The following is a 25,633-nucleotide window of genomic DNA, read 5'->3' on the forward strand; positions in this document are numbered from 1 at the left end:
ATTCTTCAAGAACAGGAAACTGAGGCTACAATTCACATGGGTTCACCAAACAATAGAAGATTAGATAAACGCTGCCTGGGTCTGATGAGTTTGCATTTCTGCTGTAGGGAAAATTTTCTTACACAAACTTAGCACGAGTTAAGCATGGTTTAAATGCCACAGCCACCTGAGTATGGTTGCATAAAGTGGTTCATACCTTTATGACCACGCCATGTCACAAAGGCAAAAATCATCTTAAACTTTCTTGAACAGGACAACCTGGAATCCATGCCATGAAGAAGTAAGGTTGTTCTGAAGGTAAAAGAGGTCCAACCTACAGTACTGGCACGGTGTAGCGGTAAAGTGGCTGGGTGAGCGTACAATGCATAAAGGATTGGCTGGATAATGGTTAAGTTAAAAGGTATTTTTTTAAATTGTCGCACAACACATGAGTAAAAAGGTTTCAAAGTTAAAAAACAGTACATACAGTATACATCCATAAACAAAATTAAGAGTTTGGAGTGGCCTAGTCAAGGTCCGGACTTAAATCGAATCAGGCCGATCATGCTCAAAAACCCCCCAATGTGGCTAAATTAAAACAATTCTGTAAAGAAGAGTGGACCAAAATTCCTCCAGTGACGTGAAAGATTCATTGCCAGCATAACAAATACTTTATTGCAGTTGTCACCGTTGGCGGCAACACATCCAGTTATTAGGTTTAGGAGACAATTACTATTTCACATAGGGCCAGGTAGGTATGGATAGCTTTTCCCTTGATAAATAAAATACTGTAATCAGTTACAAACTGTGTTTTGTATTTACTCAGGTTACTGTTGTGTAATATTAACATTTGTTTGATGACCTGAAACATTTAAGTGTAACAAATATGCAAAAAATCTAATCAAATCAGTAGAGGGGAAAAAACTTTCATGGCACTGTACCTGTATGAAATACTTATATATTAAGAAAACACCCTCTTTTTTAATTAAAAACCAACAGCACAACAAATGTGAAATAAATATCTTTTTTATTCATTATCATCATTATTAGCAACACTATACAAAGTGCCAGCCGTTAACAGGCAATCTCATGATGTCCAGCAAATTGTCCAATCAGCTCTGCTTTCACAGCAGGTCACAACCTCATTGGTGTTTTCGAATGCCTATCATGCATATAATCTCGAGTTTAAAAAAAAAAAAGAAGAAGAAAAAAATAAAATAAAATTTATATATATATATATATAAAAAAATTATGCGTAGCACTGATATACAGATTTCATATAAACAGGCTTATTGGTCACAAACCAAATTGAATTATAAACATGGCTTTCTCGTACCATAGACAAAGCAGACAAGAGAGTTTTAAGTCAGATAAGTAAACTCTGTCGAAAAGAGAAAATCTTTCTTTTTATTAATTTTTAATTTTTTTTGGCATTTTTTTCCACTTTTGGTTATACTTATTTATTTAACTTTCCCTTTTCAGTTGTGTAGTCAAAAGCGCAAGGCATTGAGTGCAGTGCCTTTTGCACTGGCAATACGCAATTCAGAAAAAGGTCTGACGCCCGCACACACGTACACACACATCCATACAAAAAAAGTGCATTCAGGAGTGGCAGCAGTGGCACAACAAACCTCATTAGAAAGCCTGTCCTGTTAGTTAAGTGATGCTTGGATGGTGATTAGGAACAAGTTGTTAGAAAATGTTGAAGGTGGAACAACAACAACAACAACAACAACAACCACAACAACAACATGAAGGCGGCTTGTTCGATCCTGCAGACAGCATACAGACATACAAGAATGCAGAAGTACAAGCCAACACACAAACAGTGCCATCTGGAATTCGAGCAGTACGCTCCTGCACAAGCTCGGCTCTTCCCGCCACACCGAGTCAGAGAAACTTTAATTGTTCCCTGTCTCTATGTATAAACAAAAGCATTCACACATTTGTACACACACACTATTTCTTTCTCTCTCTCTCTTTCTTTCACACACACACACACACGATGTGCCAAACATTCACTGGCAAAAGTATTAAAATCAGTGTACAAATTATGGTCTTGAAAAATGTGCAAAAATTTCAACATCAAAAGGACAGACGATTGTACAATTGTACGTACGTACGTTACAAAGGCCTGCACACCAAGTATTCTAACAGACACAGAATAATGCTTTCTTTCCATTTCAGTACGAACAGAAAAACGTAAAACTGTGTTTCAATCGCACCTTAAACCTAAACGAACAGGAGCACTTTCCAATTCTGACCTTTTGACTTTGAGATACATGGCTAAAGCACAACAAGGAACGCAGTAGAGCAATTAAAGAAAAAAAAAGTGCTGATGGCTCAGAGAACCAGGATGTACCAATAATTACTGGACTAGGGTGTCAGAATGTACCTGAACTTGCATTAACTGGACTGAGAGTGCTTCAACATAATGACACTAAACAATTCAAACAATAGGCTCTCTGAGTCTCTAACAGTAAACAGATGAAGCTGGAGTACAAAAGCTGTAAACATTGTTCGGAGTGAAACGGTTGCGTCTTAATCGTTAACGGCTCTTGAGAGGCTTTTTTTTTTTTTTTTTTTAAAGCACCGGCGTATCTGCTTTTTCTTGTTTCTTGTGGTAGTCAATACTTTACAGTGCTAGTGGGAAAAAAAGCTCTCTCCTTGTCTCCCTCTCTCACACAAACACCAACAACAATAACAACAAAACAGCAGGCTAGTGCGAATCTGATGTAATGTTTTCATCAAACAAACTGTAACTACTTTGACATGATGCCCTACAGGATTTTTTTTTGCTCTGCAAACTCTGACCTATGTGAACGACTAAACAGATCATGTCCTTTTCATGTGTGACCAAAAACCCAGCAGCTTTTTATGCACATCATTAGATTTAGCTTTGAGAGGTTCCAAACCAAATGCATAAGTGTGCATTCACATTAAAGCGTAAGTTTTTTTAGTTTGTTTTGTTTTTAAATATCTCACAAATGTACATGAGGGCAAAACTGACGGTTGATAAACATGTTTACATGCCAACTTAAAGGTATCTAAAATCTTTGGAAAAAAATTCGGATGGGATTACATGTGTAATACATGTATGAGGAAACTTTACAGACTGTTGAGTTTAAGGTCAATGAAGAAAATAATTCGTTTGGAGTAGTCGAAATGTCTGGAAGTAAACATGGCCCTTTGATTCTATACACAGGGAGCATGGTTCTGATCAGTCTGGGCCTACGAGCAAAACATCACTTCATTGAACGGTGTACTTTGTTAAAAGGTTAAGCTCGTTCAGAAAATTCAGTGGTGGTGTACGAACAAGCAAACAGATGCCAAAGAGCTGTGCCAAGACCCAAGGCATAAAAAAGGTACCAAAGAGAAACTTGTGCAAAAAAAACCAAAAAAAAAACACTACCTAGGCACTGGTGTACCGTATATTTCCAATCAAGCTACACTTCTGCAAACAAAAAGCAAGCTGAGACACTAAGCATGCTGCAGTAGTGTGTGCAATTGTGGGTTACGGATTAATAAGATGAGCCAAACCAAAAATGAATACCTGTCTCAAGATAGAACAGCGAGTTTCAGTTACAAATACGGTCAAGTACTACTGACGAGAACTTGAATCCATGTTAGTTTCCGAGGTCTGCTTTTTAAAAAAAATAAAATAAATAAACAAAAACACTGAACTCAAATCTTGAGTAAAATCTCATACTTTTTCTTCATATCTTATGGTACTGCAAAAAAAATAATAATAATACTATAGAATTAAAAGGCTTCCAAAATATGGCAATTAAACGTGTGTAAATACATTTTTCTTTTTTTTTAAAGAATATTTTGTGTATATTCAGTCAATCGTCGATTTCAAATAAATAACATTCATACTGCTGCTTAAGGAAAACTCCACCCTAAAAGACATTACATATGATTGCGGTGAAATATCCGCGCCGTGTTTAAGAAACTCTGGCGATAGTATGTACACATCGCGGTGCTGTGTAGGGTTTTGTCATGTGTAGCTGTGATGCCGCAGCGAGACACTGCTGATTAAAACGAGAAAAACATTCAAGAGGAATTACGCTCTGATTCTGCAAAGACTAAGAGTTTCTTTTCAAACTAGACATTCAAAGCACACAGAACCCCACATTCAAAAAGCACTGTCACAGAATGCAAAGCATCTATAATATTACTCAGTTGTCCAGCGGCAAACTGGAGACGTACAACATGCTGGACTTGTTGGCACTGACAGCAATGAAAGCACTAAAGTTAAAAGCTTTGGAAACTGAGCTAGAATACAGAGATCTGGAGCTAAACAGAGTAAAGGATGTTACTCTGTATGGGTGAAGAGAAAACAAAAAACCCACACGGCGACGCACCCACGGGTCGTCAAGTGGCATTGCGTGAGACGTGGGAAAACGTTAAGTAAAACCAGAGCATCATATGAATGAAAAGTTGTAATTATATAAATTCAAATAAATCTTTAACACAACTGAAGATGTGTTTGTTTTAAAAATCGATATGCAAGTCGTTTAGGGTGGATTTTAGTTTTCAAGTCACTAGGCACCAACCCCACAGTGGGTTTTTGGCTTTTACGCATAAATGGGTTTCAAACACAACCTCACACTGAAGACAACGGCACTGTGTTACGTGAAGGCAAAGGGAGTGCTTAAGGACCTGACCTGGAGTCAGTTTGTTAATAAAGCAGAAAATACGTCAAGGACAAGACTTGCAGGTCACTCGGCATGGGAGCGCAAACGCGCAAAAAACTGTTTCCACAAACCTAAAAAGGCACAAAGCAAAAGCGACACCAATTGCGAGTGAAGCAAATGAAGCATAATCCTGCTTGACCCTAGAGTGGCACACTCCACATAATCCGTGAACACAAAAGAGGGAGACAGAAATACAGCAAAAATGAACATTTGTACAGCATAGTGAGTGATAAAATCTGAAGTATAAATGTCAAGGAACTTTAAAAGTGTGTGTCTGTGGTCTATACGAACTGTGCAAGACAATGAGAACTTGGAGGAGTAACGCTGGAGTCCCAACACCCTGTGGTCAGATCTTTTTTTTTTCCCCTTAGATTTGCTATTTTTTTTAGCAGCTTGATGGCACACCAACCCTCTCCTGGGCTTGACAGAACATTCAACAAATTGTGTTGGAACAAGATAGCTTCTCAGATTTATCCCACGAGCCTGATGAGACTCCCTGGAGCCTGGTTTCCTATTGGGAGACCTGGTCTCCTTCTCTCCCTCAAAAGAAAGAAAATTGTCTACGATAACAAAACTCCTTTAGTCTTTAGGGGTATGAACCCCTGAGTGAAATTAAGGTGCAATGATTTCATACAGAATCAAGCTGCTCCCAAAATGCTATCCTCCACCAACAGGGGCATGGAGCCCCTTTCCTGCTAAGCCGCACGTTCCCCCCACCCCCCACCCCCCATTTTGTCCACTCCAAAAGGGAACGCTTTACAGCAGGCTGGGCGAAGTGTAGAAAAGAGCAGACACTTAGGGTTGTCTCTAATCGTTCAGTGATCAAGGACGGGAAGGGGTTAGTGAACGAAAACATGCCGTAATAAGTCCTCAGCAGCCGGCCTCTGTTTTGTTTCCACAAAAATGCGTTTTAGGAAGTCGCGGCAGTGGTCAGAGACGTGAGCTGGGAGTGTAGGGTTGGTTGGCTGAGTTGCGATTTTGAAGATGGCTGCCATCGCCTCGAACTCCGCCCAGGGAGGCCGCTGAGTTAGCATTTCAACTACGGTGCAGCCGACACTCCTAAAGAGACACGAAAATCATCGTTAGTCATTACGATAAAGTTCTCATCCACATGTCCTATTGTCCTTCTGAAACATCTGCCACTGATACACAGTACTGAAGAAACAAAAGGGGGGGAAATTGCATGAGATCACACAAAGCAAATAGGAGCTCAATAATTAGATATAGTTTATGTAGACGTTAGTAGTAGGGTTACAGTTTTTATCCATGCATTCTTAAGCCAGTCACCACAGCTATGCACTTTTGTCTTATTACACGACAACCAGGATAAGTGTCTCCTGTCAGCTATAAAACACTTTTTACTCCTTTTTAACTTCCAGAAACGCTTTTAAATAACGCTTTCTGGCTATAGCCTGACCTAGAGGAGCAGAAGGACTCAATCTCTTTTACCAGTTTGTACATGAATAACATAATTAGCAAACAAATAAAAAACTTTTTTGTTGTCGTTTGTGGACAGAAACCCCTCCCACCCACAAACATCTCTAGTTTCACAAGGCATAAGAATGCACTTTGCTTAAATCAGTGGTTCTCAGGGTTCTTTATAATAAGAGTCCACTTACATCTTCATTCAAAATGTTGTTTGTTTGTTTGTTTGTATTAGGATTTATTGCCATATCAGCTTCCCAGGCTATTCCATGGCAGATACATATCAAACATTAAACTGTTTTATTTGAACCAATATAATATTATGTTATAATGTAAGGGATTTAAAGAGCTGTGGGAAAAGTAAATAAATAACTATTACATTATAGCATGGCCTTGGCCAGAAGAACAAGACTTTACATAAGGTTCTTTAGGTGCACTTTGGATCAAAAGGTTTTCTGGTTTTGTCTTGCAAAATATGTTTTTTAAATCTTGTTCTTGTAGAAGTTGTTTTCTTATGGTATCAAAACTTGGGCAGGTCAAAAGTATATGCTTTATGGTTAGGGTAGTGCTACAGTGCTAACATTTTGGAGCTTCTTCATTCTTAAATAAATACGCATGGTTTAAATTTGTATGGCTTTTATGGCACCTTGTATATACGACCATGTCGCATCTTGATTCGAAGGGATGAAAGCATCTTTTTCCCACCACTGGGTTTGTTTCGAATATTTTGTTGTTTTGGTACTGTTCCCATTCTGCTTGCCATTTATTGAATATATACTGATTTATCAATGGCTTAAGGTCAGAGGGTGGAATCTGACATACACTAATTGTTTCTGTAAGGGCTTGTTTTAAGCAATTAAGCAATTTCCCTCTGGGATTAATAAAGTTATTTGAATCTTGAATCTTTTGCCATGTCAGGCCATGTCAGCTTGTTCATTTCCCGTAATTCAACTATGTCCTGGAATCCAGTAGAAGACAATATTGTGATGTTTTTTCTGTAGTTGGTTTGCCTAGATTAATATATCAATAATTATTTTTGGATGATTTGTTTTTATAGATTCCAAAGCTTGTAGACAGGATTTTGAGTCGGTAAATACTGAATCGATTTGTTTCCCTTTCCTTTTCGATATGTTAAGAGCAAGTAACACATGGCTTCTGCCATAAAGGTGGAACTTTGTTTTGGGATACAAATTCCGTAGTGGTCATTGACTGCTGCTTTGACTTCACACTGTTGCACACATTATATGAGTTTTGAACCAGAACAGTTTTTCTCAATTCAGTTTTTAAGGCATTGCGATTTTCAATCAGATTCAAAAGCACTCAAATTTGTCTGATATGTCTCAAGCAGATATATATATATATATATATATGAGAGAGAGAGAGAGAGATTCGCACAAAGCAATGAGCTTTTTTTTCACCGTCAATCTTCTGCTCCACACTACATTCCAGTAGGTGGCAGCAATAAAACCAAGTGTGCAGCAATTCTGAATTGGAAGCTGCCCCGTCGATCTGATAAACTGAATCAACCGACAAAATATTGATTAATTCACACATCTCTAGTCACAGATATCCTCACACTTACCATATATCGGCTTTCCTCCCATAGCCCTCTCCGCTAATGACTTCTGGACTCATCCAGTATGGTGTTCCTGTCACTGATTTTATACCCGTTCCCGAGAGACAGATGGTCTGTAGCCGCCGACTTGCCCCAAAGTCACCTAGCTTTACATTCCCAGCTGAATCTCTCAAAATATTAGCACCTGCCCAAAACGCGAAAAAAAAAAAAGAAAATAAAATGAAATAAATTTGGTAAGGACTTTAAATAAACATCCAAACATTGCTTACAATATTGTAAGAGCTACCACTAAAGTTACTTTCATACTTTCCCCTTATTGGTCATGCCAGAGCTGTGGGTGTTCTCACCTTTAATATCTCTGTGTACAATCATGTTGCTGTGCAGGTAACACACTCCTTCCAAGATCTGCCGTGTGTATTTACGCGTGACTTTTTCTGTCAGTGCGCCGTATGACTTGAGTTGGTCTTTAATTGATCCCTGAGAAAACAAACAACCCGAGAACGTCACACCTCAGAAGGTGGTTTTTAACAAGGTTCGCTTCCGATGATGTAAAATAATTTGTGTTTTTACCCCCGGCATGTATTCCATGAAGATCGACAGAGTTCTTTCATGTGTGTCCCGCAAGCATCCGTAGTACTGGACGATACGTTCATGAAAAAGATTCTTTAGGAGCTGGATCTCACACTCCAATGCACTCACCTCCTTGAAAAATAAAATAAAATAAAAACATGACGCATACACAAGACACTGACTCAAAATTTACTATTTATATTATTTAATATTTATTATATTTTTACATTTGAAGTGGTAAATTGAAAAAAATCCTATTCCTCTATAATCCTGCAGGTGGTGCACTGTTTACACAGCATCCCATGTAGGAGCAAAATATTTACCATGTTTAAAATTGTAACAAACAATTATGTGCACATACAGTACATACAATGGCTTGTGTAAATATTACGTATCCCATAATATTCAAAGGTCATAACTAATCAGTCACCAGTTAAAAGTAACTCTCAACTTGGTGCCAAATCCTTGCATTACTGCAAGGATGACCTGATAAGCAATGAATGCCCATGTAATTCAGCAAGCCCGTTATTCCTTAAAGAAAGAACTGTGCATTGTGCTAAACACTGCATCATATTCACGTCGCACAAATACTGCAAATGTGTTTGTCTCTAACCTTGCTCGTCTCCGGGCTGTCTGGGTCGAACTGGACCTGTTTGACAGCGAGTTCTCTGCCCGTGTCAGCATCGTAACAGAGGAAGACCCGACCAAATCCTCCCTGCCCCAGCAGCTTTCCCAGGCGCCAGTTTGTGGGGGCGCGAGGAGCTACACATACACAAAAACAGACACACTATTAGTGAAGCATCACACAAAAAACTGAAAAACTTAAAGGAATTAATAAAAAGGGAATCCAAGAAACTGACAGCGACTGGGGGGGCTGATGTCCATGACAGAGAGCGTTGGGTTCGTGTTGGGGTTGGGCTCTATGTCGCTGCCACGGCGACGACGGCCTGGCTCTTCCAATTCAGGTGAGAAGATGCTGCTGCCGCTGCTGGTGCTCGGGCTCTGGTCTGTCGGACTGAAACTCATGGGTGAGCGGAAACCGTGTCCCTGTGTTCGCCGTGCTCGTGGAAATGTCTTACGTCCTGCAGTAAGAAAACAAAAAAATAAATATACATTAAAAATAAATACAAGACATTATTAGATCTTTATAGATTATTTTATCGATGCACTTCTTAAGGCAGAAGGTTTGTAGTGTCTTTAAAAAAAAAACACATAATGAGCTGCTTAAGATATTTTTTCTAAGATGGTTTTCTAAGACACTATAAACCTTCTGTCTTAAAATTAACTACTTACGATAGTATATATGTAACATAACAGTATAATAACGATAGCAATATGTACATTATTTGCATTAAAGAACTTAAGTTGTCCCTCACCATCACTGTAGTCCTGCATACCAAAGTGGATGGGGTATCTCCGTGGATACGTACCACCTTTCCCTGACTTCTCAAATACTGGAATGTCGCATTCTGAATTATGGAGAAGTTAAATTATATTAGTAATTCTTTACAACAGATCTAATAATAATAATTTTAAAAAATCTTAGTTAAGTGCCCTTTTTTGTTTGTTTGATGGGAAAAGCTTACCTGGAAAGTCCTGATGGTTGTCTGGGTAACTCTGTGCTCGAGGCATGCGGGATTTAGGATAGGTATCACTATAAGATAAAGAAAATAAAGTCACTTTAAGGATTCATCTTAAAATCTATGATTGTGTGCAAGTGTGTGTGTGTCTGTGTGTGTGTGAGAGAAATTACCTGTCGAGAGGGCTATCCAGCGATGGACAACTGCCTGATGCGGAATTCTCTGGGCTGCTCATGGACAGTGGATCCAGCATCTTTTCATACAAACACATGGGTGTTAGAGCAATTTCCCTGCCAACATCCTGACACATGTTGAAGCCTGTTTTATATTCAAAAAGGCAATAAATGTGTCATCACCTGGTCCATGCTCTCAGGTATAAACTCGCCCTCGCTATTGATGCTGGTGAACGAGCCGTTTCTGGCCACCTGCTGGAGAGCATCGGGGATATAGCCTGGAGGGGGAGAGCTTCGGTCTGTCGACTGAGATCCTGCACAGACAGCAATTCATTTTCCGTTTAACTAAAATTTAATCTCGTCTTTGAAAAAAAGAAATATCTGACTGTATGAGAGAACCGTCATAATCAACAGGACGCAATCGTTTTAATTCAAACCCAGTCAGCACACTCATCTTTATCCTCATTCATATACTGAGTCATGTCTTGAGACGGCAATGATTTACCAGAACGAGGGTATAATTTTCCATACAGATTAATTCAATCAGGTTCATGAAGTACATGATTTCAGACGGGATTAAATAAAAATAAATATATAAATTAAAAGAAAAGGGAGCATAAAGATTAAAAAGACAGCTTAGAAAGTCCGCACTGACCTATCAAGGCCAGCATGTTCTTCCTGTCCGTGTTGTCGAGATGCTCGTGAGTCAGCAACATATTCATACCGGAGAGGGAGTTCTGATAAAGTAAAGAAAAACAGCAACGATACCACAATAAAATGAATGTCTTTTGAATGACCATTAAAACATTGCGGTTCATGCCACTTAAATGCCCTGGATGCAATGCAAGCTCAAGATCTCTGGAAAACTTGGAATTGTAACTGCATCCACGACATATCAAGACTAAGCTTAGGGAAGCTCATGCTTTAAACATATGTTAAGCACCATGGCGTGTGAAATAAGATCTGAGCATGCAAATTAAGAGCTTTGTGATGCATTAAAAAAAAAAAATAATAAAAAATTATATATGAACCCTGACTGACCTGAGAAGATGGTGGAAGCACAAGCAGTATTTTGAGACTCTTCATGTGGACAGAGCGATCCAGCAGCTCAACAGCCTTATCCAGATCATCTTGGGTGCTCAATGGAATCACCAGCTACAGAAGGAGAAGGAGAGAGAGAGAGAGAGAGAGAGAGAGAGAGAGAGAGAGAGAGAGCACGCAAGTGAGCACACAAGTACGACAGTGCAGAGAAGGAGACAAAAAAGTGAAAGTGAAAAGATAAGAAGAAAATTATTACTTCTGAAATTACACTTCTAATTAATTTCAGTATAACTTGTGTAGCACATTCTTCATTATTCCACTGAGCCATGTTTGAATCATACATATTAAGAATTTGCAACAAAGTACTAACTATGACATCTGATACAGCCTACGCATGCACACTGATCTGTGATACCTCATTATTTGTGTAGTGCAGGTCCATCGTTTGACCAAACGCCACTTTAGCTTTAGCACTCAGATCGTCCAGCCTAAGAGGTCGAGGAAACTGCAGGATCCTAAAACACCACACGGGAAAGTACATTACAACATGTTGCCATGTGTACCGCCGTGCACATACGCACACAACAATACAGTTATGCAATGTTTCAACATAATTACATCACAAATAAGAAAAGAAAAAAAAAGAAAAACTAGCATCTCTGTACACTGCATTTATTCTGGGCTTCTTAAAGACCGAAAGGACTTTTTTTGTGAGCTCTACGAGCTTCCAACTAATCTTCAAAAGAGGAAATATAAACACTGAATAATCAGTGCAGGTGTTTCAACAGCTGGAAAAAAGCGAAAGAATCTCATAGAGCTGCTCTAATGTATCATTAACCAAAATGAACGAAAATAAACGTGTAAAATATTTAATTATCGTTAAATATTACCAGAGTGCAAACTAAAATAGTAAACAAATTAGATGTACTCTGACAGTAGTAAAGGATTTTCTAAATAGTAACTTTTTCAGATAGGAAACCGGAACTTTAATTACTAAATTATATCCCGTTTTTGAACGTCATTATAAAAGATGGCAGATAAAAAAATCTAAGGGCAAGACGGCAGGACTGTCCATTCCTCCACTAAAAGCAGTTATTTTGTTTAAAGAACAAAGCAGTAGTAGTGATCTCATCCCAGCGATCAAACAACCAAAGAAAAAGGCAAGTTTATCATGTACTTGAAAACTTTTACTTTTCACAAGCAAATCACATCCTGATGAATAATCTTAAAGCCCGTTACATACAAAGAGACTTTATCGACCTAAAGTTTTTCACGCTGTGTCCGAAACACTGGTTGTACATTGTCTTTAACACTATGTGATGACTGTCTGTTGAAAAAAGACTACCCTAAACCGTTCACAAGGTGATTTTATAACGTGCTCTATGCTGCACATTAACCCCAAAACTGTCACCGCACAAAATTTAGCTAACATACCTAAGGTTTAAATAAATAAATAAATAAATAAAATAGAACTACATTTGTACTTCCTAACATTTTAGAAACATCCTTTTAGAGCATGTACACATATCAACACCAGCAAGTCCTGAGCAATACGTCTTTATAAGATAAATCAATACCTCTTCTCTCCTCGGTACTCAAACTTCACCCGAACATCATTCTGCAAAGAAGAAAGCGACAGAAAATCTCAAACTCTGCAACAATACATTTACCTCGATCACTTCCTTCAGCTTCATTTTACCTTTAACTAACAGAGTATTTAAATACTTCCCTTACATTTTTCCTTGTATGGTGCTGCCGAACAGCCACAAACAATTATACGGTTACCTAGAACTTCCCGAAAACGGTCACATTTCTCACTGTTATACTCTTCTCTCGTGATGCTTTTAACTGAGCAAAAACAACAGACCTGGTTCTTGGGCGACGAGGCTTTGGGTTTTCCCAGATCAGGCATGGCTGACCGATTGGAGCGATGCAGTTCAGCCAGGTCCTGCATGATCGAATTTAGGACCTCCTGTTCGTCTGTCAGGGGAAAAAAAATTACATGTGTATTTATTTAATTATCTGACAATAACAATAAAAACAACAATAGTGAAATTGTGAAAAAATCGGAACATACCCATGATCACTGCTCAGATTTTGCCCCAGGAGTTCAGGAAAGAGGATTTGCCCATCAAATGGGTTCCTTTCTCCTACACGCAGAGAAATGCAAGTGTGAGTAAATGCCCTCGCTTCAGCATAAACTAAGTTAAAGTCATTTCAAATATGGAATTAGTTTTTGTGCAATCCTTAATTTAAAGGTCAGACACATCAGGTCGAAATGACAAGTTTAGTCACGTTAATTTAAGTGGGGTTTTTTTTGTTTGTTTGTTTCTTTCTTTTTACTGCATCTAGAACATGCTTTATTTAAATTATACAACAGTAGGTTCAGGACAATTAACTGACTGTTCAACAGGACATTCCACAGGGAGTTATATAGAGTATAACAACACTGGGACGTTTAACATCACAGGTGATCTAACAATCATTACTCATCAATTACACTACTTTTGGTCCCAGCATGAGTGAAAATATCGCAGTACAGTCCGGAGTACTGGAAAAAGGGAGAGCAGCTACCTGCCAAAACCCAGATTCAAAACCAGTCAAAACAGTCAAAAATCTGATAATGTTTTCATGTTAAACAATTTGTCTTCTTAATAACTACTTCTAAGTAGTTTCAAACTGCCTCTGACCTGACCATGTAGTTTTGTTCACAGGCAACAGAAACCACAAAGTTAACTAACTTCTAACACTTCTAACGCTTCCATACCTGATCAAGGGCACTGTCCACCACCTCCATGTTTTTTTCCCTACCTCTTGTCTACATAGTAAAGGCAAGAATTTAAACTACCTTTCACCTATGTTAAATATACTAACTTTCTGTTGACAGCTGAAAGAAAGTTTTGCCAATTATGGAAGGATACGTGTTGAAGTAAAATAACTGGCTAAACAAACTAACAACTCATAACCTGTTGACAATAAATGGCATTTGCAGAACTATTGCAAAAAAGCAATATAACACTTAAGGCTATATTCGGCACGTCAGCATCCCTCCTGTGTGAAACACAGTTGCTGTAGAACTAAATTATCAAAACAATAAAAAAAAAAACATTTATCACTGTTTGAACTTTATAAGAGCTTTAAGGCCACTTGACAATCACATCATTCATACCATTACTGAAATGTGGATAGAGATGATTTTATGTTTCCTGTTAATTTGTCTATCAATCTGATGCACATAATAAAGAGATACAATTTACACAACTAATGTGATTTATAAAACTTGTGAACCTCACTAACTAGATCGAGAAAAATTCATCTTCCTCCTATATTCTATATCCTATAAAAAAAATCATTTTCCTCCTATATTCAGAACCAACAATGTTCACTTTCTACATGACCTTTAATTAATGAAATTTACTCTTCCAGTGTCAGAATGCACCTACTTGATTCGTGAGTTAAAACAAAATGTTTAAAATTAAAAGGATATGTACATATCTACATAGGCAATCGAGGATTTGTAGTTTTATACACCAGTTTCTGTTGTTCTACTGAGTGAGGTTTGAGATATGTTGTATAAACAGTGTTGCTAATAGCTTCATGGCAGCTGCCGAGAATCCGGAGAGCAGCACACAAATAAGATACTCTCATGTGAAGCAAAATTCTCCAAACATGTCCTTTTTGTGTGTGCATGCACGTAGTTCACATAATTTTTAACGATTACGCTGCTCACTGATCTCAGCAAACCTCATCCTCACTATTAGAGATGTCGATCAAACGCCATAAATTGTTTTTATTGTTAGACATACTGCAGGAAGATGTTGCAGCTACTCTTTATATTTTCTACTTTGATTTGCATTGAATCCATTAAAACATTAACTGTGGTATTGAATGTAGGCATCAGTTTTGCTTGTTTTACATTAAAAACAATTTAACATAAAAAAATCTTACCTTTTTAATATCTTAATAAACTGCAAATACATACATACTCAAACATTTGATTCGAGGAAGTCTTATATGCATAAACAAACCTATCAAATACCGAAGACAGTGTGTGACATCCATCTATCTTTCAATAAATGAAACCTTATTCAGCTCCAGATTCTTGCCTTAAGACTGATGATCCCTGACAAGGCTGTCAAGAGCTTTGCTCGATGTTAGCTTCTTAGCATGCTAAATGTTGCTTGCAGGTTAAACTAATAGCCATTGCAAAAACATATGTATATATTTGTCTAAGTGACAAGAAAAAAACACATATATTAAGCAAACCTACAAATTACACAGATTAAAAAAAAAAAAAACACCACAACCAGAGAGAGACTCTAATGCTAATTCACACATTAGCATAACAACCAAACATACTTTTCTTAATTTTGAACAACGAGACATTAAATAAAAACATATTAACGTGTTGTAACGACTTTGCGGAACCTAAGGTAAATATATAATTTTTAATTAACACAGCCGGACCAGGATAAAAGTAGTAAAGGTAGGCTTGCTAGTTACCGACACTCCGTCATATTAGCTTGCTAAACCGCTAGCATCCGAGCTCCTAATGCTGCGATATTTTAGGTCCAGTTTATTAAATATGCTTAATATTTATATTTACAGTACACGTTACATTACATACTTAGTTAATTACACGCATCTTTAATGAAAACAGAAACCCAACCAGTCATGGTTCGTTAGCTAGCCGCTAGCTTAGCTGTATAACGTTATGCTAAGTGGCTACGAGTGTCGCGCGAGACTACACAGAATTAGCAACCCAGCTAGCTAGCTAAGAACGTCTCGCACAAGACGGATACCCACAGAAAACTAACTATTTACAGTTTTATATACAAAAGTCATGGCATGAACAAATTCTTAAGGAAACCAGGCACGCTTCTCACCTGGGTTGTCCGCGTTGAGTTCACTTCCTCATCCAAAACGGCCCTGAAAGTGCGGGCCTCGCGCAAAACTGACAAGTTATAAAGTTCAACTTTGGTGCAAGGCCTAAATGCATATCATATCATCTCTCAGCTTAAATTAGCTTAAATGCAGCATAAGATAGCTGTGCATCATTACCCCAGGTAGTTTTTATATTAAACTAACGCTAACTAACTTGTGACATTTGATGTGTGTGTTGTGTGCTCGTGCCGATGCGCGCGCATCTACATGAAACACGTCCGCCAAACCGACCCGCACAGCTAACGTTCAGCTATCAAGCGTTTCTCGGTCCGTTTTGTTTACATGCAAAAATCCTCCAACACGACACGAGCCGAGACGCCGAGACGCTCCCCCCACGAATACGGTTCCCCTCTGTGGAACAGGCCGAGCGCTACACAAATCAGGACCGAGTCTCAAATCTCCCCCTAGTGCCTGTTTCAGTGCGCTATCTTGAGGTTTGAATACAACCCTATGTAGTGAGCTAGGTATCAGAACTGGAAGTATTTAAAACGCAACCCTCTGTAACGCGCTGTTTGTGGCTTTGATCTTCATGACATGTTTGCAATGTATTTCCACATCACACCGCCGCCAAGTGGCCAACGAAGGTAATTCATATATTTATCTCCTGTGTACAATGTTGCGAGGAGGGGGGAATGAAGGTGGGGGGGGGGGGGGGAGAACATAAAGAACATATTTAAATTTAAAGTACTTGACTGTAAAGATGCGTGAAACTGTATTATATTATCACCTTACTATTGTACTTTATTTACATATTTTCATTCAATTTAGCACAACAATAAACAACATTAAACCAGTAGCAGAAGGTAAACACAGTTACGGCCTTTACAAAGGATTCAACAGGCAAGTGGAAATATAAAAGTACAGTATAAAGAAGACAAAAAGCAGGATTATTCTTGATGTTTATTGTTCTTTATTTACACATTGTTGTGAAACTTTTAAATATTCTACTAAATAGAATAAGCAACATATTACTGTACAAATTACATGTACAGTACAAATTCTATCTCACTGAGCACCTTGACACAAGGCACACACAACTCTGCTTATTTCTCAGCCACTACAAAGTCTTAAAATGTTAGAAAGGATCGATTTGCGTCATGCATTTTGTATTTACACACAAGGCAGAAAACTGTCATACAAAATCTTTGTAATAAAGAGACTAATTAAGAGAATTTTCTTGCAGTTTGCTGAACCGCTGCTCCAATCTAAAAAAAAAACTATTTATTTTAACCTATGAAATAAAATTTAACATGATGAAAAAGATTGGTAAATAATTTTGACAGATTTATATTTAAAAAAAAATGGCTTTCTGTTATGACACAGTTATGACACCACTTATGGTCTATGGTCTAAGTAAGGCATAACACAGAAACAGAACCCATGATGTAATTATTTAAGTCAAGATAAAACAATTAACTTATACACTATATTTTATTAATATATTTTATATTATATAACTTTTATACTATACAAGTTCCATATTGCTGCCTCTGCTAATTACCCCAATAGATTAAATCAAGCAATTAAGATGGGATTTCAGTGCGCAGACTGTCAACTTTAATTAAAGGGGTTTAACAAAAACAATGTATTAACCATTTAAGAATTGAAGCCACTTTTACAAAGGCTCAAAGGCATCTGGACGAACTAACGTTATCATTATGAATCTGAATATTTTAATACATGGATGCAAAAAAAACTTTGCAGTAAACTAAATCCTGAAGTTCTGAACCCAAGGACATGACCGAATGCTGAGTTTCCTCCCTTGAAATCCTTTGATCTTTGGTTTTGACCTTCTAGCTCTAACTGCAGGCACATCGTCAATAATCACCAGTCACTTAGGTCCATTTTGAGAATTCCCATAACAGTTACCACAATGGGACATAAAACTGCTTTTTATTCATTTATTTAATAACTTTGTAACCTGTAAAAATGAAGAAAGTGTGAAAAACGGTTTTAATTCATAAACGGCAATATTTTTGTTAACCTCCTTGAATAAAATCTTTCAAATCCATTGAGGTAAAAATACTCAAATGCTCAAATACTTTTGGATTGGACAGTATGTGCATTTAAGAAGGACATGGGGGTTTATGCACGGTCGATAAACCTGACATTGATGGGAGCAGAAGGACACAGCAGGCCATGAGTTTGGGCCCGGATGTTGCCTGTGAGTGGAGACACCTCGATACGGAACTTCTGAAGGAGCTGGAAGAGATCACGCAAGATTTTCTGTGACTTCAATTCAGCTAATCATGTTGGTTTAGCCAAATAAATTTTATCTAAATGAGGTTACATGTCTATAAAACTTAAACACAGGTATACACAGGTCCTGGTTCAGTGCACACACATACACACCTGGGTGAGACCTAAGTACATCTCAAGTTCTGCTATTCTCCTGCCGATGCAACTTCTGATGCCGTAGCCAAAGGGAATTGAGCCAAAATTGTCCACTCTATCCGAAGTGTCTTTGCGGAGCCAGCGATCAGGACGGAACTCCTCCGCTTTGGGAAAATACTCCTCATCCATGGAGGTGGAGTAATGACAAAGAGCCAACTGAGTCTGGAACAAGAGAGTAGCTGATGAATATCAGACAAATTCTGGCAACTTCTATAAAACATAGGCAAATGCATGAATATTGGATGTCAATAGAATATCAATAAACAAATAAAAATGAATGCATAAAATTAACATACCATGATCAGCCATAACATTAAAACCACTGACAAGTTAAATGTTCTCTATTAAAACCGTGTTTTAACATCATTAAATGATCTTAAATCTTTAAAAACTTGCACTTAAATCTTAAGTAAAAAAAAATATTGTCTTCTCAAATATAAAGATGCACATATGTAATATCCCAAGGCTCTCCATCATTAAGAAGAAAAAAAAAGGTAAAATAATTAATGATACATATGTAATATTAAGACCAGTAAAAAAAAATAATAAATTCAAACATAATTTGGAGGCCAGTAATTTTCTGCATTTCGTATAAAAAATAACCTACGACAACCCTAGCAGACACACAGACATGCAATGCTAAGACGTACCCCTTTGGGAATGAAATAACCTCCCACAATCAGGTCATCCTGAGTGATTCGACCATTTCCAGGAAGAACAGGATAAAGCCTGCAATCAACACACAGAACACATGTAGTGATGTACAGTATCTCCAGAACACAATCATAACACATTTCCCACTGAATGAGTGAGAAGTTGTTGTTTTTTTAACCTGAGTGTCTCCTTGACGAGTCCTTTAACGAGTGGCAACTGAGGAACATCATCGGCAGTGGGGACTCTTCCACCAAGCTCGCGTGTCACTTCCTCATAGATCTGCTGTTGCACCATGGGATGCTTAGCTAGGAGGTATGTACTCCACGATAATGTAAAAGACGTCTGGAGTGTGGAAGAGAGGTTTGTTAAAACAAACAAACAAACAAAAAAAAATTTGTTAGAGCTTATGTCTACAATTTTTATTTACATTAAGACTACTACTACCATTTAGCCGGGAGGGCGAAGACTATCACGTGTTTCCTCCGAACCGCGTGACGCCAGCCGACCGCATCTTTTCAAACTGCTTGCTCACGCACTAGGGGCGGAGTAACACACTCGGAGGAAAGCACTAGCCGCTCCTTCCGCGTGCACGAGCTCACAGGCGCCCCTGATTGGCTGTAGTGCCGTGATTAATGTGGGAGCACTAAGTACCTCTCATCCCTCCCCTCTGAGAGAGCTCGGCCAATCAGTTCTCTCTAGGCCTTCGGCTGTGAGAAGTAACAGCATCACCTGGGGATCGAACCAGCGATCTCCGGATGATAGGACGAGCACTTTACCACTGCGCCCGACTTGCCATAATTGATGGATCCATAAATTCTGCCCTCTACCAGAAGTTGGTGACATTAAATGCACTTATGCAGGAAGACAATGATCCGAAACACACCAGCAAGTCCACCTCTGAATGGCTCAAAATAACAAAATTAAGGTTTTTGGAGTGGCCTAGTCAAAGTCTGGACTTAAATCTGATTAACATGCTGTGGCATGACCTTAAACAGGTTAAACCCTTCGGTGTGGCTAATTAAAACCATGTGAAAGACTCATTGCCAATTATTATAAATGCTTGATTGCAGTTGTTGCCACCAAGGTTGGCAAAACCAGTTAACAGTTTTAGAGGCAATCACTTTTTCATATAGTGCCAGACAGGTTTGGACAGCTTTTTTCCATTAATAAATGAAATAATTAATGTAAAATGGCATTTTATATTTAATCGGATTATAAAATTTGTTTGCTGATCTGAATCCTTTGGGTGTAAAAAATATGCAAAAAACAAAAAACTTTTTCACGGCACTGTGCAGTACTTGAATTTCTGATTACAAATAAATCTGAACTAGGTTAAAAAGTTATCATATACTAGTTAGGATTGGTAAAACTCTATGATGACAGTGTGCAGTTTATTTAAAACTATCAAAGCATGAAGAAGAAGAAAGAATGAATAAAAGCATTGTAACATATACAAGTCATTCATTTTTTTTGCATATGTCAGGTTCTTAAGCTGCAGTCAGTACTCTTGTATAGAGAGAGATCCACAACTGTTGCTTATGTATTACAAAATGATTAGTACTTTGGCCTTTTGGCACAGGATTACATGTAATTATTGCTACAGTATTAGATAAGTTTAATGTCACACTTGAACTCAAAAACATCCTTTATAAATGATTAACTCATCCTGTTTGGTTGAGGTCTATTATTAGTTCTTTGTGTAATCTTTTTAACACTACATTCAAACCTATCCAGCTATAATATACAGCCAAGCTAGTTTTCGCTACATGCTAGTCACTTATCTGGTGATGCAAAGCAAAGTCTTAGTGTAATATGTCCTGGGACAGTTTGATAGATTTTGCTACTTTGATGTAAATAAATTGTAGAGAATATGGTAATGCAAAGTAAAACTCAAATATAGGAATTACAATGTTTCCTATATTATTTAGTAAACCAGCTAGCTCATTAAGCTAAGTCTGTTTTTGTTTGTTCTGGTATATTTCGACACGTTTTGCTACTCAGATTATATAGAACATCATGATGGAAATTAAAACGCAGCTCTTCCTCATGTCACTCTGAAACAAACACAAGCTAGGTTTATAGCAGTTAGCTATCAAGCTAATAAGGACATCTGGGATTTTTTTATTATAAGATTGCACAAAAATGCATATTCATAGATGTAGTGTTTCACAGGTATTTATATATTGAAACAGTCCGTTACAAACTGAACTCACGGTGTTATTCTTACCGTGTCCACACCAGCCAAGAGCATTTCAGTCATGTTGGCATAAATCTCCTCCAGATTCATCTCTTTAGTGACCAGCATGTGAGTAAGCAGACCTCCTTTCACCTCCTCTCTTTTCTCCACCTTCTGCTTGATCTCCGCCAACTTCCTGTCAATGTGAATCTGACCTGAAGAACAAACACACATACAAATCTATTAGGTACACAATTGCCAAGCATGTCTTTTTTTAGACCCTTGGTCGCACCCACACCTTCCCAGAATTGCCCTTCCATACTGACTGAATTTAAAGAGTCCATCCCAGGAATGGCAGAATTCCTCCCATGGTTTGGGAATGATGGGTCGTAGCCATTTGGGGATGGCGCCTGCGTACATGGAAGTCTTGAAGGAGCTAAACATGAGATGGAGGGCCTCGATGTATTCTTGGCTCATCTTGGGAATCTCATCTTCCAGGCAGCCCAGGCGGGTCTCGTACAAGATGGTCGCCACACCTACGATAGGGTTTTGTAAAATTAATATAAACCTCATGTGCAGTTAAATGCAACATGGACAGGAAGCAGGGCCAAACGTATGTGAAACTTAATTAAAAAAAAAAATCACACACTCACCTTCCATAGCAAATTTGAAGAACAGATCATTGACGTTGAGGACTGTCAGTCCGTCAGGTTGCTCACTGCGCAATTTACGCACTTTAACCACAAGGTCTGCCACCACTTCATTAACATCGTCTGAGAATATTGCAACATCTCGTGGACGCATGATGAGCTGTCGAAGCACACTGCGCATCTTCAGCCACTCATCAGCCTCGCTAAAAAGAACATGTCGACGTGTCTTAATTATGCTCTATCATCCGTTAAAAAGGTTTACCAGGGTTAAACTAGTGAAATGAATATTAAGTATACACTAAATTGCCAAAAGTATTTGCTCACCGGCCTTGTATAAACGTAATAAACATCCAATTAGGGTTTAATATGATGTTGGCCCTGCCCCTTTTGCAGCTATAACATCTTTAACTCTTCTGAGGCGTCTTTCCATAAGGTTTAGGAGCGTGTGTTTATGGGAATTTTTGGCCATTCTTCCAGAAGCGCATTTGTGAGGTCAGACACTGAGGTTGGAGAAGGCCTGACTCGCAGTCTCCGCTCTAATTCATCCCCAAGGTGTTCTACCAGGCTAAGGTTGAGGTGCAGTCAAGTTCTTTCACACCAAACTCACTCATCCATGTCATCATGGCCCTTGCTTTGTGCTCAGTGTGCAGTCATGTTGGAACAGAAACTGGCTGTTCCCAAATTGTTCCCACAAAGCTGGGGGCATAAAATTGTTGATAAATGTCTTGGTATGCTGAAGCATTAAGAGTTCCAGAAAAGTTATAGCTGCAAAGGGTTGGCCATCATATTAAACCCTCTAAATTAAAAATTGTATGTTACTGAAGGTCATATACATCTAAAGGCAGGCGAGCAAATACTTTTGGCAACATAGTGTATGTAAAGAGGATTTTTTACAGAATAACCTTAGAGTTTATGATTTTTATTCCTACAATAATATAAGAACCATCTTAAACCCTTTAAACTAAAGCCATGAGACAGAATAAATGCAAATAAAAAGCACTGGGTGGAAACCAACGTGAATGAAAAATCATTCACGTTACCTAAGACAAACTTTAACTATGTGAACTTTTACCTGAAGATTCTTATGCTTAAAATAAACAGACATGAATAAACAATATCAGCAATGTCACAAACACAGAATTTAATAAATTAGGCTTTACGCAGAGATGAGGCCAGTGGCGCGTCCCCTCATGTCTCTGTACTCTTTCCATGACTCCATGTTAGCTCTTTGAGGTGCTACACCTTCAGCCCTGAGCACCTGCGCTACCAAATCTCGGTCTGCTATCGACACGACAAGCTGCGGCCCAAAGCGTGACTTAAAGATCTTCCCATACTTCTGACTGTGCTCCATCTGAAAGAACAGGAAAAAGAACGAGATCTATTATATAGTATACGTGAACATATGCCACATCTTAATCAAGGCAGAATTAGTCCCCTTTAAAGTTTAAACTCTTTGATGTAGAGTAAATTGAATAATAATTTAAATAAATAATTATCACTGACAGCAAATACATACATTAATAGCATATTTTATCACCAAGACAAGAGGTAGGGCTATGGAATACCGCTACCATGAACTTTAACTTCAAGAAGTAGTACAAATCGAAGTAGCATCCACATAAATGTGAGGACTCGACTTGCCATCTTCCCACTGTGCCTCCTGGTGCAACCAGGCCACCTTTTTCTACTGCATCATCGTCCAGTTCCGATGCTCACATACTCATTGTGGGTGCTTTCTGTGATGAACACGGCTAGGCATGAGCCAGCACTGACCAGCACCACATCAACTTCGAGAATTGACCGTTAACTTGCTGCCTAATATATAGGTCACCATCCATTCACCAAGGAACCTCTATAGTCCAACTAGAGAATGTAGAGCCCAATGGTGACTATTGCATTTATTCCACTTTTTACCAGTCAGCATCAACATGTACATTCACACACCATGGGCAATTTGGAAGATTATCTCAGGAATTTGGGGCACAAAGCAGGACATGCCAATCAATCACAGTGTGCGTGCACACATGCACACACACACCAAATCACACCAATTAGAATTGCCAATTAGCCTAATGAGCATGTCTTTGGACTGTGGGAGGGAAACAGGATTATCCAGAGAAACCCCACCAAGCACAGGGAGAACATGCACACTCCAGGAACACAGACCCTGAGGCAAGAACAATGTTACTCACCTCAGGTATCAGTGGTTTTAAAGTTATGATTGAAAATATTTGTACAGATTTTCAATAATAAAACTAATGTTTAAGTAAGTTAAAATCTCAGATCTCTGTTATAAAAGACACTGGCTTGTTAAAATCTGGCAGTTATAAGAAAATTGTTGTAATGTTTGGCATGCAAACTTTGGCACCGGTTGTATGCATTTGTAATGCAACGGAAAGTTTATGAAATTTGGTGCAAAGCAAAAAAAAACAACACACACACACACACACACACACACACAGCAAACTCTAAAACCATTTTTAATAAATCCGAACCTGGATCTCGTGGATGCGGCTGAACCCGTCTCTGTAGAAAAACTCTATGAGGTTTCCGATGACGCCTGGACCCGGCATTTCACGCAGGCTCTTCACCGGACCTGCGTGCTTCATCTCGGCGTCGGTTGCGTCAGCAGCGGCGGCGGTGGTGGAGGTGGCAGCGGCTCGTGCGCGTTCGTCTGGTACAGCGGGGCTGTGCACCGCGCGAGACTGCGGCAACACTCGCGCGCTCGAGTCGTCGCGCAGAGGTTTACGCAGAACGCGAAGAAGAGCGTTCCGGAGAGCCATCGGAGCGGGAAAATAATACAGAGCGGGAAAATAATATAGAGCGGGGTTAAACCGAAGCGCGTCGACGGGGAAAGAAAGAAGAAAGCTTCACCAGAGGAACTCTCGAACTTTCTTCCTGACTTGGAGAGTGGAGAGAGGGGGCGTGACGGACGGGGGAAAAAAAACCAAGGGAAATCTGTAATCCATAAATATCCATCACACTGTGTAGTAATCCTTCTCCTGGATCACCAAAAAAACTCCTTCACTGCCAAACGCCATTTTTGATCTGATGTTCTAGTAGTGGTTAGCATTGTGGCCTCCCACCTCCAGAGCAGAGGGTTCGATTCCCACCTCTGGTCTGTGTGCGTGGAGTTTGCATGTTCTCACCCAGGTTTCCTCCGGGTACTTCAGTGTCCTCCAACAATCCAAACACAGATAGGTTAGCCCTCATTGGCGTTCCCAAATTGTGTGTGTGCCCTGGGATGGATTGGCACCCTGTCCAGGGTGTACTCCGCCTCATGTCCTAAGTCTCCTGGGATAGGCTCCAAGCCCCAATGACCCTGTACATAAGATAAGCGGTATAGAAGATAAATGAATGAATGAATGGATATGTAAAATTAGGCAGAAGTTAGTGGTTTTCTAATTTAATAAGCTTATTGTTCTTTTATTCTGTACATAATAAGAGAACACAGTTATTACAGTAAAAAAAAAAAAAAAAACTTATTTCTCTATATAATCTCCTGCACCACTAATGCACTTATCCCAGCGTTTTACTATTGCTTGGATACCATTATTCCTGTCTAATTCATATCTGAACACTGGCCTCCCAGGAACTCCTTTTATTGCCCAAACATGTGGACATGACTTGGAGCGAGGTCAGGACCATATAGGGGATGTGACAGTAACACCCAGCCAAGTGTAATGTGCAAGTGACATTGGTGAATGATTGGGTTTATGGTTCCCACAGACAAATGTGTCTCTTCATCAAGCTGGCGACAAGTTATCCATC

At 38.8% G+C, this 25,633-nt stretch overlaps 2 protein-coding genes across 2 annotated transcripts; both read right to left on the reverse strand.

The window, feature by feature from the left end:
- Positions 1-1,000: 1,000 nt before the first annotated feature.
- Positions 1,001-16,379, reverse strand: map3k2 (mitogen-activated protein kinase kinase kinase 2). The gene is made up of 17 exons (XM_053498604.1): positions 15,931-16,379; positions 13,122-13,194; positions 12,912-13,024; positions 12,622-12,662; positions 11,460-11,559; positions 11,045-11,158; positions 10,659-10,740; positions 10,187-10,317; positions 10,004-10,083; positions 9,837-9,904; positions 9,627-9,719; positions 9,111-9,332; positions 8,864-9,012; positions 8,251-8,382; positions 8,028-8,157; positions 7,687-7,864; positions 1,001-5,738 (listed from the first exon to the last, which is right to left on the reverse strand). Exons 2-17 carry the CDS (start codon positions 13,123-13,125, stop codon positions 5,519-5,521), a joined length of 1,857 nt encoding a protein of 618 aa, XP_053354579.1. The 5' UTR covers positions 13,126-13,194; positions 15,931-16,379; the 3' UTR covers positions 1,001-5,518.
- A 498-nt stretch (positions 16,380-16,877) lies between these two features.
- Positions 16,878-25,118, reverse strand: LOC128526166 (cytochrome P450 27C1). Its single transcript, XM_053497771.1, has 9 exons — positions 24,358-25,118; positions 23,023-23,213; positions 21,866-22,065; positions 21,539-21,748; positions 21,264-21,427; positions 19,215-19,378; positions 19,033-19,111; positions 18,341-18,544; positions 16,878-18,190 (listed from the first exon to the last, which is right to left on the reverse strand). The coding sequence occupies exons 1-9, from the start codon at positions 24,643-24,645 to the stop codon at positions 18,074-18,076; spliced, it is 1,617 nt and encodes a 538-aa protein (XP_053353746.1). The 5' UTR covers positions 24,646-25,118; the 3' UTR covers positions 16,878-18,073.
- Positions 25,119-25,633: the final 515 nt, after the last annotated feature.

This window comes from Clarias gariepinus, chromosome 6 (assembly GCF_024256425.1).
Source record: "Clarias gariepinus isolate MV-2021 ecotype Netherlands chromosome 6, CGAR_prim_01v2, whole genome shotgun sequence".
Taxonomy (NCBI): domain Eukaryota; kingdom Metazoa; phylum Chordata; class Actinopteri; order Siluriformes; family Clariidae; genus Clarias; species Clarias gariepinus.

Coding starts and splice junctions, on each gene's coding strand:
- LOC128526166 (XM_053497771.1), bottom strand. CDS start 24,645: ATGGCTCTCCGGAACGCTCTTCTTCGCGTTCTGCGTAAACCTCTGCGC. Junction 23,214..24,357: donor GCCGCATCCACGAGATCCAG/GTTCGGATTTAT, acceptor CTGTTCTTTCAG/ATGGAGCACAGTCAGAAGTA. Junction 18,545..19,032: donor GTTATTTCATTCCCAAAGGG/GTACGTCTTAGC, acceptor CTCTTGTTCCAG/ACTCAGTTGGCTCTTTGTCA.
- map3k2 (XM_053498604.1), bottom strand. Junction 11,159..11,459: donor TGCACTACACAAATAATGAG/GTATCACAGATC, acceptor CTCCTTCTGTAG/CTGGTGATTCCATTGAGCAC. Junction 9,013..9,110: donor CATCAGCCCCCCCAGTCGCT/GTCAGTTTCTTG, acceptor GTGTATGTGTAG/CTCCTCGCGCCCCCACAAAC.